This window comes from Brachyistius frenatus, unplaced genomic scaffold (assembly GCF_029030835.1).
Source record: "Brachyistius frenatus isolate BFR_SWC_R1_liver_20210118 unplaced genomic scaffold, ASM2903083v1 Contig_7, whole genome shotgun sequence".
In the NCBI taxonomy this organism is placed as follows: domain Eukaryota; kingdom Metazoa; phylum Chordata; class Actinopteri; family Embiotocidae; genus Brachyistius; species Brachyistius frenatus.
In genome coordinates this window covers 4,959,046-4,972,194 of record NW_027210606.1, presented here as the reverse complement: position 1 = coordinate 4,972,194, position 13,149 = coordinate 4,959,046, and the positions used below count along the sequence as shown (strand labels likewise).

Below are 13,149 nucleotides of genomic sequence, written 5' to 3'. Positions count from 1 at the left end.
TTTAAAAACAGTAATAAATACTCTGGAATTTCTTGAACTCTAGTCTTTATTCTTTTTCTACCTCGGGATAAGTTCTTCCCTTCTTTTCCTCCACAACCCTGCCTCCCCTCAGGCCATCAGAAGAAGATGATGTTGGGCGTGAAGAGACTGAAGGAGCTACAGAGAAGAGAAAGTGGCTCCGAGCCTCCTCAGAGCCCGTCTCCACCTCCGTCCAGCCCCGGTGGCAGCACCTCCTCAGATCCCCGCAGGGAGGCGAGGAAGCTGAGGGACGGTGCCCCCGGCCCACTGGCCAAACCTCGCCCAGGTCTCACACATTCGCAGACCCCTCCCCACACACCGACCCAGACCCCTCCACAAACCCCCCCTCACGGCCGGAGCCAGCAGGCCTCCCCCAGGGCTCGGCCGCGTCCCTCCGCCCAGATGTCTGCAGCCGACATGTTAGTACCACTTCTGCGTCTGCCCTGTCAGGAGGAAGAGCGACGGAGAACTCACAGTCTAATTGGCTCTGAATCAGACTCTAGATACGCCACGGTGTGCCGCAGCAGCTCCTCACATACTCCCGCCCCCAATGACGTCACTGTTAACCGCAGCCAATCATCGGTGACCCTCCGTCCACGTAGGAAAGGCCGGCCGCCGACGCCGCCTAAACGGTCCTGTTCTTCCATTACTGGCGGTGATGGAGAGGTTGAGAGACAGGCGGAGGGGCTGCTCGGCCCTCCAACCTATCGAGAGCGACGAGCCAGTGACTGTGGCAGCCTGGGAGCAGCTTTAAGAGCTCAGGACACGGGAGGCCTGGAGAGGTCGGAGGGGGCTTCCGGAAGTGTTCGCAGCCTCGCAGCCATGCTCGAAACATCCATCGTGGGTGGAGTCAAACCCCTGCAGAAGAATCTGGGTGGTGGCAGCACCAACTACCTACAGGTGGGTGGGTGTGACTGTGAGATTCGGGTTTTACATTTTGTAGCTGTGTGTGTGTGTGTGTAACAATCATGTGATCTCCAGGTGAGTCCGCCGCTGCTGCGTCGCCAGGCAGGCGCAGGAGGTTTTGGATCCGAGGAAGATGATGTTTTAAATCGGCGCAGGACCATCAGTGGACCCGAAGGCATTCCTGGCGATAATACAGACCAGTTGCCATGGCAACCGTCTCAGCAACGTCCGGAGCCCCGACCCCGCTCCACCATGGTCACCTCAGCATCAGAGATCACCGACGGCACAGCGACGCTCCGAAGGAAGCCGCGTCCCCTAGCAACAGACTCTGAAGCGCCCGCATCCGTGGCTACCACTGTCATTACTATGACAACCGGCACAGACACTATACGCAGAAGACCACGCACGTCTGAGCATGCAGAACGTGTGATTCAAAGCAATAACCAATCAGATTCTCCCAGCAGTCCAACAGATAGCAGCTGGAAAAAGGAAGGCGAGCCGCAGCAGAACGGCGGCGTGGTCCTGAGGCGGAGACCCGTGTCTGAGGTCTCTGACAGGACGGAGACCAACAAAGAGACCTGTGAGTGGATGGAGGCCAGGAAGTCTCTGAGGCCACCGGTCTCGCCCAAACCCTCCACAGTCACCCTGAGGAAGACGCAAGCTGACCCCCCAACCCCGACCCGTAGGGTCCCCATACCTGGGCCTGATAACACTGAGATGGCACAGAGCCCCGGTGAGATATACATACACACACACACACACACACACACACACACACACACACACACACACACAGAAACTTTGGTAATCAGTCACTGAGTTTAGCCTCTGTGTTAGAACTGTTTGCATTAATATCTGTAGTCCTGCAGCAGTTAAAATCACTTCAAAGCCGCTATGTAGACTTTTGATGGATTGGATCATCAGCGTCCTTCTATTTGAAACTTTGGGGTTAGAGGGTGGGATTATTCATCTCCATTTCTGTCTGTCAAAGTGTTGTTATTTTCTACCCCCGAGAAGAACCAAAGTAAGACGATTTTCAAATCCTTTAATGTGGGGCTTTACATTTGTGTTATTTGTTAGATATTTAATTTCATAGAAGAGCAAACGGGGCAAACACATGCAGCAAAGGTCTCCAGCTGGAGTTGAACCGGGACAATGTGTTTAAATCAGAGCAGTACAGCGACAATTTGTGATGAATTTTCTTGATTTTTATTCAAATGAAACACGTAACTTTTTTTTCACAATTTTATGACATTCTAAAAGATCTTAATGAAAGTAATTGGCAGATATATTAATGATGAGAAATTAAGTGCAGCCCCATAATAAACCAATTTATTCAGAGGGAGCATACTCTCGCCCGACATGTACTACTGTATTTAAAATTAAGATACACAGACATTATGATGCATCATATCATACAATTCACACATCTTCTAGCTTGTTATATTTATTTATTCTTTTTAAGTATAAATTACATCACTTCTTTGTCTTCACTTCTAAGAAAAGAGTTATTTAGTTGAGTACACAAAATGTTAAAGCTATTATTTAAAAAAAAAAAAAGTATGTGTACAATTATTTATTTGACATTTATTGAATCAGGTATGTAATTCTCATTGAGACCAGGTTTGTATTTATGACACGTAGTTTTTTTTTATTGACTAAAAAGACAAGCGACATATTTATTGATCCATGTATTACGTGTTTGCGTCCATGTACATTTCTGCATGGTGCTGCGTCCTGTGAGAAAACGGTGGGCGGAAAAAGATTAAGAAAACAAAGTCAGACCATTTCCCAGATGGTCATTACATAAGCCTATAGTGTCGTTATCCAGAAGACTCATGTTGAGGAAGCTCAAGCATATAATAAAAAATAAAAAAAAGTGTGATACATAAGTATTATAATCTACAGGCATCCCGTGAAATTCTATCACGATTATATGATCATATATTGTTTTATTCCTCTGCAAATGGCTGTTACCAAAATGAATTATTCTGAGGGAGTTGTAGTTAAAAAAAACTAGAAAAGTTGTCCTTTACCAGCATCACAAAGCTACTGAGTGGTAAAAGATTACATAAAGTAATAATGAACTATAATAATAACTGTCTTTGATTTGATTTATTGGCCAGTTGTCTATAAAAAAAAAAACGCGTGATTTCTTCTGACCAGAGCCGAAGCGTGTCCCCCCTCCTGTATCACCGAAACCCCGCGGGCCTCCAACAGCACCCAAACCAGGCAAAGCAATAGTAACTACAGCGACGATGAGCCCGAGCTCTGCTGCTACCAGCCCAGCTGCAGCCAGCCCCACCCCGGCCCCCAAACCCTCCTCTCCGACCTCTGCCGCCCCTCTCCCAGCTCCCGACACCCCCTCTGCTCCCTCTCTCTCTCCGGGACTCCCTCTGGCCTCCCCCTCTCCGGCCCAGAGTCCCTCCACCCCCTCTCCACACCCAGTCAAGCCTCCCCGCTCCTCCATCGCCGGCCTCTCCATCGACCTGCTGGGAGGACGGGAAGCGGAGGAGGAAGAGGAGAGGAGGAGGGAGGAAGAGGAGAGGAGGAGGGAGGAAGAGGAGAGGAGGAGAGAGAGGGAGCGCAAGAGGCACCAAGAGCAGGAGGAGGAGGAGGAGGAGAAGAAGAGGGGAGAGGACGGGGATCTGAGGGAGCCGGAGAAAAAGCCCTCAAAGAGGGAAGGAGCGAGAGAAGAGGTGGAGAGTAAAGTGGAGGAAGCAGAGCAGGAGGAAGAGGTTCAGCATCGTTTGGAGGAGACCAGCGCCTCCTTGGCTGCAGCTCTGCAGGTTGTAGAGCACAAGATCAAAGAGGATGACGCACAAAATGAGTGAGTATTCATGAAGTACATCTGGAGATTTTGCGACTGAATGTAGATTTATAGCCAACAACAACTTCTCAGGGCGACATGTCGGCATGCGGGTTAATAATAGAGGGATCGAAGCTTAAATGAACTTTTCTTTGTGCGTTAGAGAGCTGCAAAATACAGGCAATACAGCTTTCCATAAACAGGCTGTACTGGTTCAGTCCGCCCACTTCCATATAACGCCCACTTCCATATAACCATTGTTTCCACTTATGTAAATCTTACATTAGAACACCTTATTTCACTCTTTTCTGTCGACTCTTTTTAAGTTTTGTCCGAGTTGTGTGCACTGCATTAGCTCGCTAGGGGTGACTCATGGCATGTGTCCAGCATTACCTTGCATGTGAAGCATTTAGGGGACATCTGTAAATTGTGGCAACAAATCCACTCTCCCCCTTTAAAGTGCATGAAAACTGAAGATTTGAACAGAAATGTGTGATGTCATTTACTTTTAGTTCAAATGGATTAAAAAAAAAAAGAAGAAAAAAAAAAAGGTATCATTCAGGAACCAAGAAAGGTTTTAAACAATATCTGACCCCAGACAGGGGGGCTTAGCAATACTTCTAGCAACACCTGTGTAGCTCACTAATGAACAGTTTATATCCCGAATCCATGTAACGCCCTGAAAAACTGCACACGTGTGTGCATAACATTTTCTTATAGTTTGCCAGACAACAGTATGTGTCGCATGTTAACATAGATTTACATAATTTGTACTGCTTATTTCATTTTTTGTAATTAATATTTTGCATAGTGTGTGTTAGAAAGGCCTTAATGTTATAAAGCTACACTGCATTTCATTTCACATGCTGTTTGTGAATGTGATCTGAATCCTTCTAAGCTGAAGTGTAAAAACAAGAGTTTGTGGTTTCAGCTGTTTCTGGGAAATTACAGTTGTGTTGAGCAAAACCACAAATTCTGCAGAAAAATCTGGTTCCTAAAATACTGACCTTTTAAAACATTCAACATTATAAATGACTTTCCTTTTGAATTCTGGGTCAGAGATTGTCTTTGCAATGACAAACGGTTCTAAATTTGCCACAGCTCTCATTTGGCATCTGCACCATAGCAACGGTTTTTAAGGGCTGATGTGTACTATAGTATTTGGAGCCTTCACAGCAGCCTATAACAAATAGTAGGAAACAAGGTTGGACTATTTATAACTCTTTATGTGACAAAAACATGAAGCTGAAATTGTTACCAAGGTAACAGGAAGTGTGTTTTAATGCCACAACAAACACTCTTTGAGCAGCTACTTTCTTCAGAGACACAACAAGAGGTTTAACTGGTGTACCTGTTTACAGCACAGCCAAACAACAGCTTTACAAAGACAACAAAGTCAGTAAATAGCAGGTGAACATAGCAGAGTATTTAGCAGCTAAAAAGGCCGCTGCTTCATAAGAGACCAAAACAGAGTAAAAAAAAAAAGGAGAATATTAGACTTAAATTTACCAGGCGGACAGAAACACGACTGCAAATGAAGGATGATATTTTTCTGTACCAGCCGGATGTGTAAATAAACAGCTTGTTTCGAGCCGAACCAAAGTTCCAAACATTTAAACTGCTTTGGTACGATCCACGATTGAAATATCACTCATCCTTCGTTACCATAGTGACACCTCCCATGGTGTTGTCTCGTTTACGCAGCGGTAAATGTCATCAGCGTCGGAGAGTCCGTTTTTAGGCATTTACAAACACAAAGCCGGGACTTTTGCGACCTGCCCACATCCACAACGTCGCGCTGTTTTCAGAAATCTTCCATTTTTGTTTCACTGTTTTTAAACTTAGTTTTGGCCACACCGCTACACACCAGTGAGGTGTTTACAGAACATCGGTAAATCGTAGCGTCGAGCGATAACTTGCAGGTGAATGTTTAGGGGACATTTGTTAATTGTAGCTACAGAATACAACCTGAGATACACTCTCCCCCTCTAATCTCCATGGAAACTAAAGACTTGTACTACAATGTGGGATGTAATTTTGTTTTTATTAAAATAGATTTTTATAAAATTGACCAGAAAAAAAAGGTGTCACTCAGGAACTGGTAAAGAGGTCAAGGCATCGGTACCAGTACCGGTGTCCAAGGTTTTTGTACGATACCAAAGTCTCATTGCAGGTTTAGAGAATATTCCTTCTGATCCTGAAAGATACACCGGATATTCCTGTATATCTGGATATTCCTGTGTATCTGGATATTCCTGTGTATCTGGATATTCCTGTGTATCTGGATATTCCTGTGTATCTGGATATCCCTGTATATCTGGATATTCCTGTTATCTGGATATTCCTGTATATCTGGATATTGTTGTGTATCTGGATATTGTTGTGTATCTGGATATTCCTGTATATCTGGATATTCCTGTTATCTGGATATTCCTGTATATCTGGATATTCCTGTGTATCTGGATATTCCTGTGTATCTGGATATTCCTGTATATCTGGATATTCCTGTGTATCTGGATATTCCTGTGTATCTGGATATCCCTGTATATCTGGATATTCCTGTTATCTGGATATTCCTGTATATCTGGATATTGTTGTGTATCTGGATATTGTTGTGTATCTGGATATTCCTGTATATCTGGATATTCCTGTTATCTGAATATTCCTGTGTATCTGGATATTCCTGTGTATCTGGATATTCCTGTATATCTGGATATTCCTGTGTATCTGGATATTCCTGTATATCTGGATATTCCTGTGTATCTGGATATTCCTGTGTATCTGGATATTCCTGTATATCTGGATATTGTTGTGTATCTGGATATTGTTGTGTATCTGGATATTCCTGTATATGGATATTCCTGTTATCTGGATATTCCTGTGTATCTGGATATTCCTGTGTATCTGGATATTCCTGTGTATCTGGATATTCCTGTATATCTGGATATTCCTGTGTATCTGGATATTCCTGTATATCTGGATATTGTTGTGTATCTGGATATTCCTGTGTATCTGGATATTGTTGTGTATCTGGATATTCCTGTTTATCTGGATATTCCTGTTTATCTGGATATTCCTGTATATCTGGATATTGTTGTGTATCTGGATATTCCTGTATATCTGGATATTCCTGTGTATCTGGATATTCCTGTTTATCTGGATATTCCTGTTTATCTGGATATCCCTGTGTATCTGGATATTCCTGTGTATCTGGATATTCCTGTTTATCTGGATATTCCTGTGTATCTGGATATTCCTGTGTATCTGGATATCCCTGTATATCTGGATATTGTTGTGTATCTGGATATTGCTGTGTATCTGGATATCCCTGTGTATCTGCTCAGACACATCGGGGTTACCATTGAAATAAATCTTTAAAATGCTTTCTAACCGTCGGGGGGAAACACCCCTTGCGTCACATCTCTATTCTACTACTGTACTGGTGCTTTTCCTGCCTCATTACCAGCTAAACTCCTCTTCTTCTTCTTTTTTTTTTTTTTTTTTGCTCTCCATCTTCCAGCTCTCATTCTGGCAAAAAAGCAACAGTCTCCATCTTGGACGACATCGGCAGCATGTTTGACGACTTGGCAGACCAGCTGGACGCAATGCTGGACTGATCTCCTGCCCACATCTCATTACCAACGCGCCCTTTCCCTCTCCCTCATCATGTGTAGGTGTCTCAAGAAAACTCTCCCAAGGCCGGCGCTCGCAGAGCGGGTGTTGGAGCTCGTGTCCCTCCTGCGTGGGCGCTTCTCATGTAGCCTCGTAACAGCACCGAGGAGCGAGTCCCTCTTTGTCTGGTACAGTAGCTCGAGTCCGCCTCATGACGCGAGGAGGCCGCTCCCACACAACCTCTGACCTCTGCAGCCCAAGCGAGTCACCGCCGCCCGGCCTCAGGCGGCCGCGTGGACCGAGAAGCACAATCATTCTGCTCATCCTCTTTATCTCCACGGACTCTGGCGAGGACGGCGACGCTAACTCAGTCCGACAGACAGATAAGCATATTGCTTGCAAAAAATAAAGCACATTAACTATCTGACCGGCAGATAGATAGCTAGATAGATAGATGAGATAGATACTGATGAGATACCGGACAGAATTTTTAAAAGCACACGGCAAGACGGGCCGCTTTCCGACTGTCTCACTCCTGCAATGTCAAAAAAGATGCATTTTTCCAGTCGAATCGTAGCCTATTTCTCTTCTGTATGAGTGGAGGATTGTGGTTAGCTGGACTTCCTGATCTGTGTGTTGTCTCTGTTCATGTTGTTGTTGTTGTTGCTGTTGCTGTTGCTGTTATTGTTGCCGTTGTTGTTGTTTACGAGTGTGTGTAGTCCCTGCTGATGCTCATGTCGATGTCCTCCCACTCGTACAGTAGTTATGCTAATGATCAGAAAGATGATATAGATGTGCGTCCATGACACACACACACACACACACACACACACAAACACACACTACACTGAGTTAAATCTTGCTGGTGTTCTGCTTCGTTGGTGTTTAGCTCCATCTATGGAGGTCTGCTTGGAATTGAATCTGCACACACACAACACAAGACACTGACACACACACACACACACACTCATGCGGTATATCCCTTTGTCCTGCTGCAGTGAACAGTGTTTTTAAAAGATACTCCTATATTTCAATGCTTTATATAGTACATCCAGTATACATACATACACACATAGAGTTTATAATATACCTGGGTATTTGAGCTGTTAGAGCTCCCTCTAGTGTTGGTTTGTGAAACTGCCTCTGACCCGCCCACCTTCCATTTTGTCTCCCTCATTTCTTATCTCCCTCTGTGTCCGTTTTGTTAACTTTGCATCTCTCTGTGCCTTGGTAGTGTTTTTTCATATATTCCGTTTATTTCCCATGTTTTTCTCTCCAAAATGTATAATGATTTTTTTTATTTTTTTTTTCTGTTTCCTCACACCCCCGTGTGTCTGTGGTGTCAAAAGTAGCTTTTAGGTTGAGTTGTGCGTTCCTGTATGATCCCTAAAAATCAATCACCCTGTCTGCACCCTCCTGCCATTGAGCAGCTCTGTGCAAGCTCATACAGGCCTCCCTGTAAGCTGTAATAAATTGGCTCCGCTCCTCCTCGGGTCCCTGGTTTTCAGTGGTACCCCCCCCCCACATGTAAGCCAGACAGGTGGATCGACCACCAGTGTTTATCCCGATGAAAAGTCCACTTGTATTTTTATGCTCTTTGAAAACAAAGATATATTTGAGAGACAGATGGTTCTATGTGAATAATAATAATCTCGATGCTGATTATAAACATTGATTTGAGGTGAGCTGATTGAGTCTGTACATTTATGGTCGAGTTCTGGATGTGTTGTGACGGCTGTTGTGCCATGGTTGGGTTTAGGTTGTGTTTCTGCTGTGACGATGCATTCCTGTACAGCTGTGATCAGAATAAATGTATAAATTAAACCTGACGCGACTTCTTAAATGTGCTTCTTTTCCATCTCATCGACTCGGAGATTGTCAAAGACATGATTACAACTACATCATTCCCCCCCCATACGGGATTGTTAAACAACTCATTCCAAATCCTCTGGGATTAATCTGCTGCTTTTGCAGCCCCTGCTCATCCGGAAAGCTTTCCCACAAAACAGTGACACCTGGCAGCAGGGATTTGTTCCTGTTCAGCCACAGCAGCTTTTGTGATCATTAGACCAAATACTTTGAATTTGGACAATCTTAGGCAACATTTAAAAAAGAAAATTGTTTAAAGAAAGGACCTCATTGTTACCAGAATCACATACCTGGTGTAACGACGGCTTCGAAAAATGTACACGAATAAATTGTACAATTAAATTAGGCAAATTTTGACTTAATTTAATAGTATATTTTATCAAAAATCCTTCAGTCGTGCTCACTTTTGTTGCAAATATCACTGAATCAGCTCCCAGATGTAGATACTGACTTTGACTACCCCGGGTCCCCAACCAGACCGCGCAGTATCATTACCAAGGCTACTTGAAAAGTTTTCAAGGATTATATTCAGGGCGTTTGTGTTCATTAGCAGCTTTCTACCAGATTTAATCTGATATGTGATCCTGCCTGTAGACACAATTTAAACTTTTAATAGTTTTCCAAAGGGCTTGAAAAGTTATAATAGAATTTTAATCTGATTCTCACCTTGTATTCAACAGCGATTCGTTTTTGTTTTACATCTTTTCCCCCCCCCCCCGAAACTACAACTCCCATGATGCATTGTGACAGCGCTGAGGCTCATGGGAGATCTCGTCCAACGCTAGCCATGCTAACAGACAGAAGCTGGAGCCGAGAGCGAGGGGGCGGGGCGTGGAGCGAGGGGGCGGGGCGTGTAGATAGGGGCGGGGCGTGGAGCGTCCCGCGGGACGGGAGCTCTATAAATTCACCGCTGGAGGGTCGGAAGGTCTTTTACCCGCAGCCCGGCGAGAGAGTCGGGACCGCCAGGGTCGTTCAGAGTCGTTTGTTATTTAACCATTGCATCATGGCAGAGAAAAAGGCCGAAGCTGAGCCGGTTTCTACCGCCGAGTGTTTAGAAGGAGCCTCGCCGGTGAGTACGGTGGTCGTTGTGACTTCTACCGCGCTGCTCCGGTCAGACACGTGGCTGCTCCGGTCAGACACGTGGCTGCTCCGCGCTGCAGGAGGAACCACGTGGTACCCAGAGTTACTGCTTAAAACTAAAAAAAAACTAAAAATACAACCTCTTAAACGGCTCTATTGAGCCAAATGTATCGTCGGTATATTTCGTGGAGCCGAACGACTACAAAAAGTTATATAGTATAAAAAAAAAGTTTGTTCAATCGACAGCTGTTTTACCCTTAAAATTCTGTTGGACATTTTTATGAAATGTTTTTCACGTCTTTTTTTTTTTTTTAAAGTAATGCATGCACACATGAACACTAAAACGGGTTTTTACTTGCTTCCATCACTCTTTTTTTCTCAAACTTTGGCTATTAGATTTTAATCTTAATGCACTGTAAATTTAATCAATAGGGGACAACAGTCCACGTCCTCATTCAGTACAACAACAACAAAAGATGCACTGGTGGGAAATTTCAGGTCCAAAAAAAATACTTATTGTAACATTACTATAATCAGTACTGTAACTTTTAGCATTTTTTTCATTCTTTTTTTTTTTTTTTTTTAGATGAATCATTGCCAGGCATGTTAGGTAGTTACTTTATTAATCCCCAACAAATTGGAACAAGTTCACATGCTCTTGGGGTTGATTAATGCTTATCTAACCTTGTTGAACTCCACAGCTTAGAAAGAAAGTAATCCACGTGCTTTTAAAAGCAGAATAACAGTAATTCAGTTTCCTCATCATCTATGTACATGTTGTACAACTGTTGCGTGAATATATTGGTATCTGACCGTCCTTTTTATGCAGGTTTTAACATGACTTTCTGAGAACAAAAACAACATAAGCTCAAAGGTGCATTTAATTACACTTTAAAGTCTGTGCCTTGAGGCTTGCACTAATTGGATTGAGCATCTGTTTCTCTCCCTATTTTTAAAATATGGCAAAACTATTACCATGCGGTCTTTCCAAACGTATCTCCCAGCCAGTATTACTCGAAGCCCCCTTCCAGCCGCCACTGGTTGACGGAAGTATGGTCGTCTTCACGATTTCAAATCCTCGTGTTTTTTTTCTCTGCTCTTTTCATTCACAGATGAGGCTGAATCGGATGACGGCGGAGACTCCGGAGAATGGATAGTGCTGCCGTCGGCAGACTGAAGACGTAAGCGCTGAATGAAAGCGCTGCAAGGACGCTGGATGAGCCTGAGACCACCGGGGAATGCGGAACAGCTGGTGAGTGACTGAACTTATCTGAAAATTAGTATTTAAATGAGTAAATTAGAGTTATGTTTTGCAATAACTCGCTGCTCTACATTCCTTGAGCCGAATGAGCAGTTTGTGTGTGTTGGTCCAGTTAAGGAAAACACTGCTGCAGATGGAGAGATTATGACACTGCATGCTGCATTTAGTGCTCATTAGTCATTTTAAAAGGCTGATGTGTGACTGTGTCCAGCTGCTGGCTGGAAGCAGACTCTATGAAGTTGTCACCACACACACACACACAACCGCTGCACGTAGTCAGTGTTACAACCATTTAAAAACAAATGTCACATCTATAATTGTAATGACGAACAAAGCGGCGCCATAACTCCGGTGACAGCTGCGTCGTCCCACGGCTGCCGTCATAATCAAATAGTCGGTGAGAGAACTGCTGAACCAGCTCCTCTAGTTTTCTTTCTACGTGCAGCAGCACGCTGGTGCCTGGCAGACGCCGCTGAGGGTGCACTGGCACTCAACCAGCAGCAGTCTGCTGTAAAACATGACTGCCTTTCATAATGCAGAAGAGGAAAACACTGCAACACAATGCAAAAGCAGTCTTCAAAAAAAAAAAAAAGAAGTCTCGGTGTGACCTTTTTAAGTGGCGCCGCAGAGCTGAACTTCACTCTGTGACTCCCGTCACTCACCTATCGAATCGGTCTTCACCTTAAAATGTCACTTTCCCTCAATTTAAAAAGCTTGTTTACTTCACAGGTGCAGGTGAGAGACTGAAAACGCGCGAGCTGTCTGGATGAAGGTGGCCCGCGTTACAGACGGTGCCGAGACGACCGCTCTCATTGAGCAGGTGGGTCCATGATAATAACATGCTGGTACTTGAAATATTTACAGCCACTGATGACAAACTAAAAAAAATACTTTTCTGACACCTACTATGAGAGCTGAATCCAGCTCCTGATTATATCTTCTGTCTGAGGCTCCTGCAGCAGCCGTGAAGATGCTAACAGTTTCTTTCATGGGAGTCATACCAGTTTGTTTGGTTTTTTTCTTTTATAAGCAGACTATTGACTCGACAAAGATGACGCCAGCCCCGCTGACGACAGATGGTTCGAGCTTCTTTAATGGTAAGCTGGTGTGAGTATATGTGGCACATGTTCAGTACTGCCTGTGATGACAAAATAAAAAATTATCTGACACCTCATATGAGAGCTTTCAGCTCCTGATTACAACTTTGATCTGAGGCCACATGGATTATGATTTCCTTTTTGCTTTCCCGTCACAAGAAGTTCTAGTCTAATCTGCATTTGTCTCTTTTCAGGTGTCTCAACATGCTTTATTCAAATACTGTGACGGGACAGCAAACCGCTGACAGACCAAACCTGAGGGAGGCCACTCGATGGGACCAGAGACTGACTTTAATCTTTATTATCCATGTATCTTTATCTTTTTTTTCCTGAATAAATGTTCACCTTTATGAAATGAATGGTCTCTGTGTGGTTCTGTAATTTTGTGAAATTGTAGCTTTGACTGCGTTTTTGCCCGTTCCTTAAATACAAACCATAATGTGACTTGATGGCAACAATAAGACGTATAAAGTTGATGAATGAATGGTGTATTTTAG

General features: G+C 44.0%; 1 protein-coding gene, 1 long non-coding RNA gene and 2 other non-coding genes across 8 annotated transcripts in view; all 4 read left to right on the top strand.

The window, feature by feature from the left end:
* LOC138615862 (caskin-1-like) overlaps window positions 1–9,174 on the top strand; it is a 40,172-nt gene extending 30,998 nt beyond the window's left edge. For all 5 annotated transcript variants that reach the window (XM_069689729.1, XM_069689727.1, XM_069689726.1 and 2 more), the window contains 4 exons: window positions 113–918; window positions 1,000–1,657; window positions 3,091–3,754; window positions 7,254–9,174. In XM_069689729.1, the coding sequence (XP_069545830.1) occupies window positions 113–918; window positions 1,000–1,657; window positions 3,091–3,754; window positions 7,254–7,350 (2,225 nt within the window). In that variant the 3' untranslated portion in view covers window positions 7,351–9,174. The remainder of the gene's footprint in view (window positions 1–112; window positions 919–999; window positions 1,658–3,090; window positions 3,755–7,253) is intronic.
* Window positions 9,175–10,162: 988 nt separating this feature from the next.
* On the top strand, window positions 10,163–13,007 carry LOC138615861 (uncharacterized). The gene is made up of 5 exons (XR_011310555.1): window positions 10,163–10,283; window positions 11,407–11,546; window positions 12,285–12,375; window positions 12,589–12,652; window positions 12,847–13,007. It is a non-coding gene; the product is annotated as an uncharacterized lncRNA (long non-coding RNA).
* LOC138615886 (small nucleolar RNA SNORD60) lies at window positions 12,418–12,508 on the top strand. The gene has a single exon (XR_011310559.1). It is a non-coding gene; the product is annotated as a small nucleolar RNA SNORD60 (small nucleolar RNA).
* Window positions 12,691–12,773, top strand: LOC138615887 (small nucleolar RNA SNORD60). The gene has a single exon (XR_011310560.1). It is a non-coding gene; the product is annotated as a small nucleolar RNA SNORD60 (small nucleolar RNA).
* Window positions 13,008–13,149: the final 142 nt, after the last annotated feature.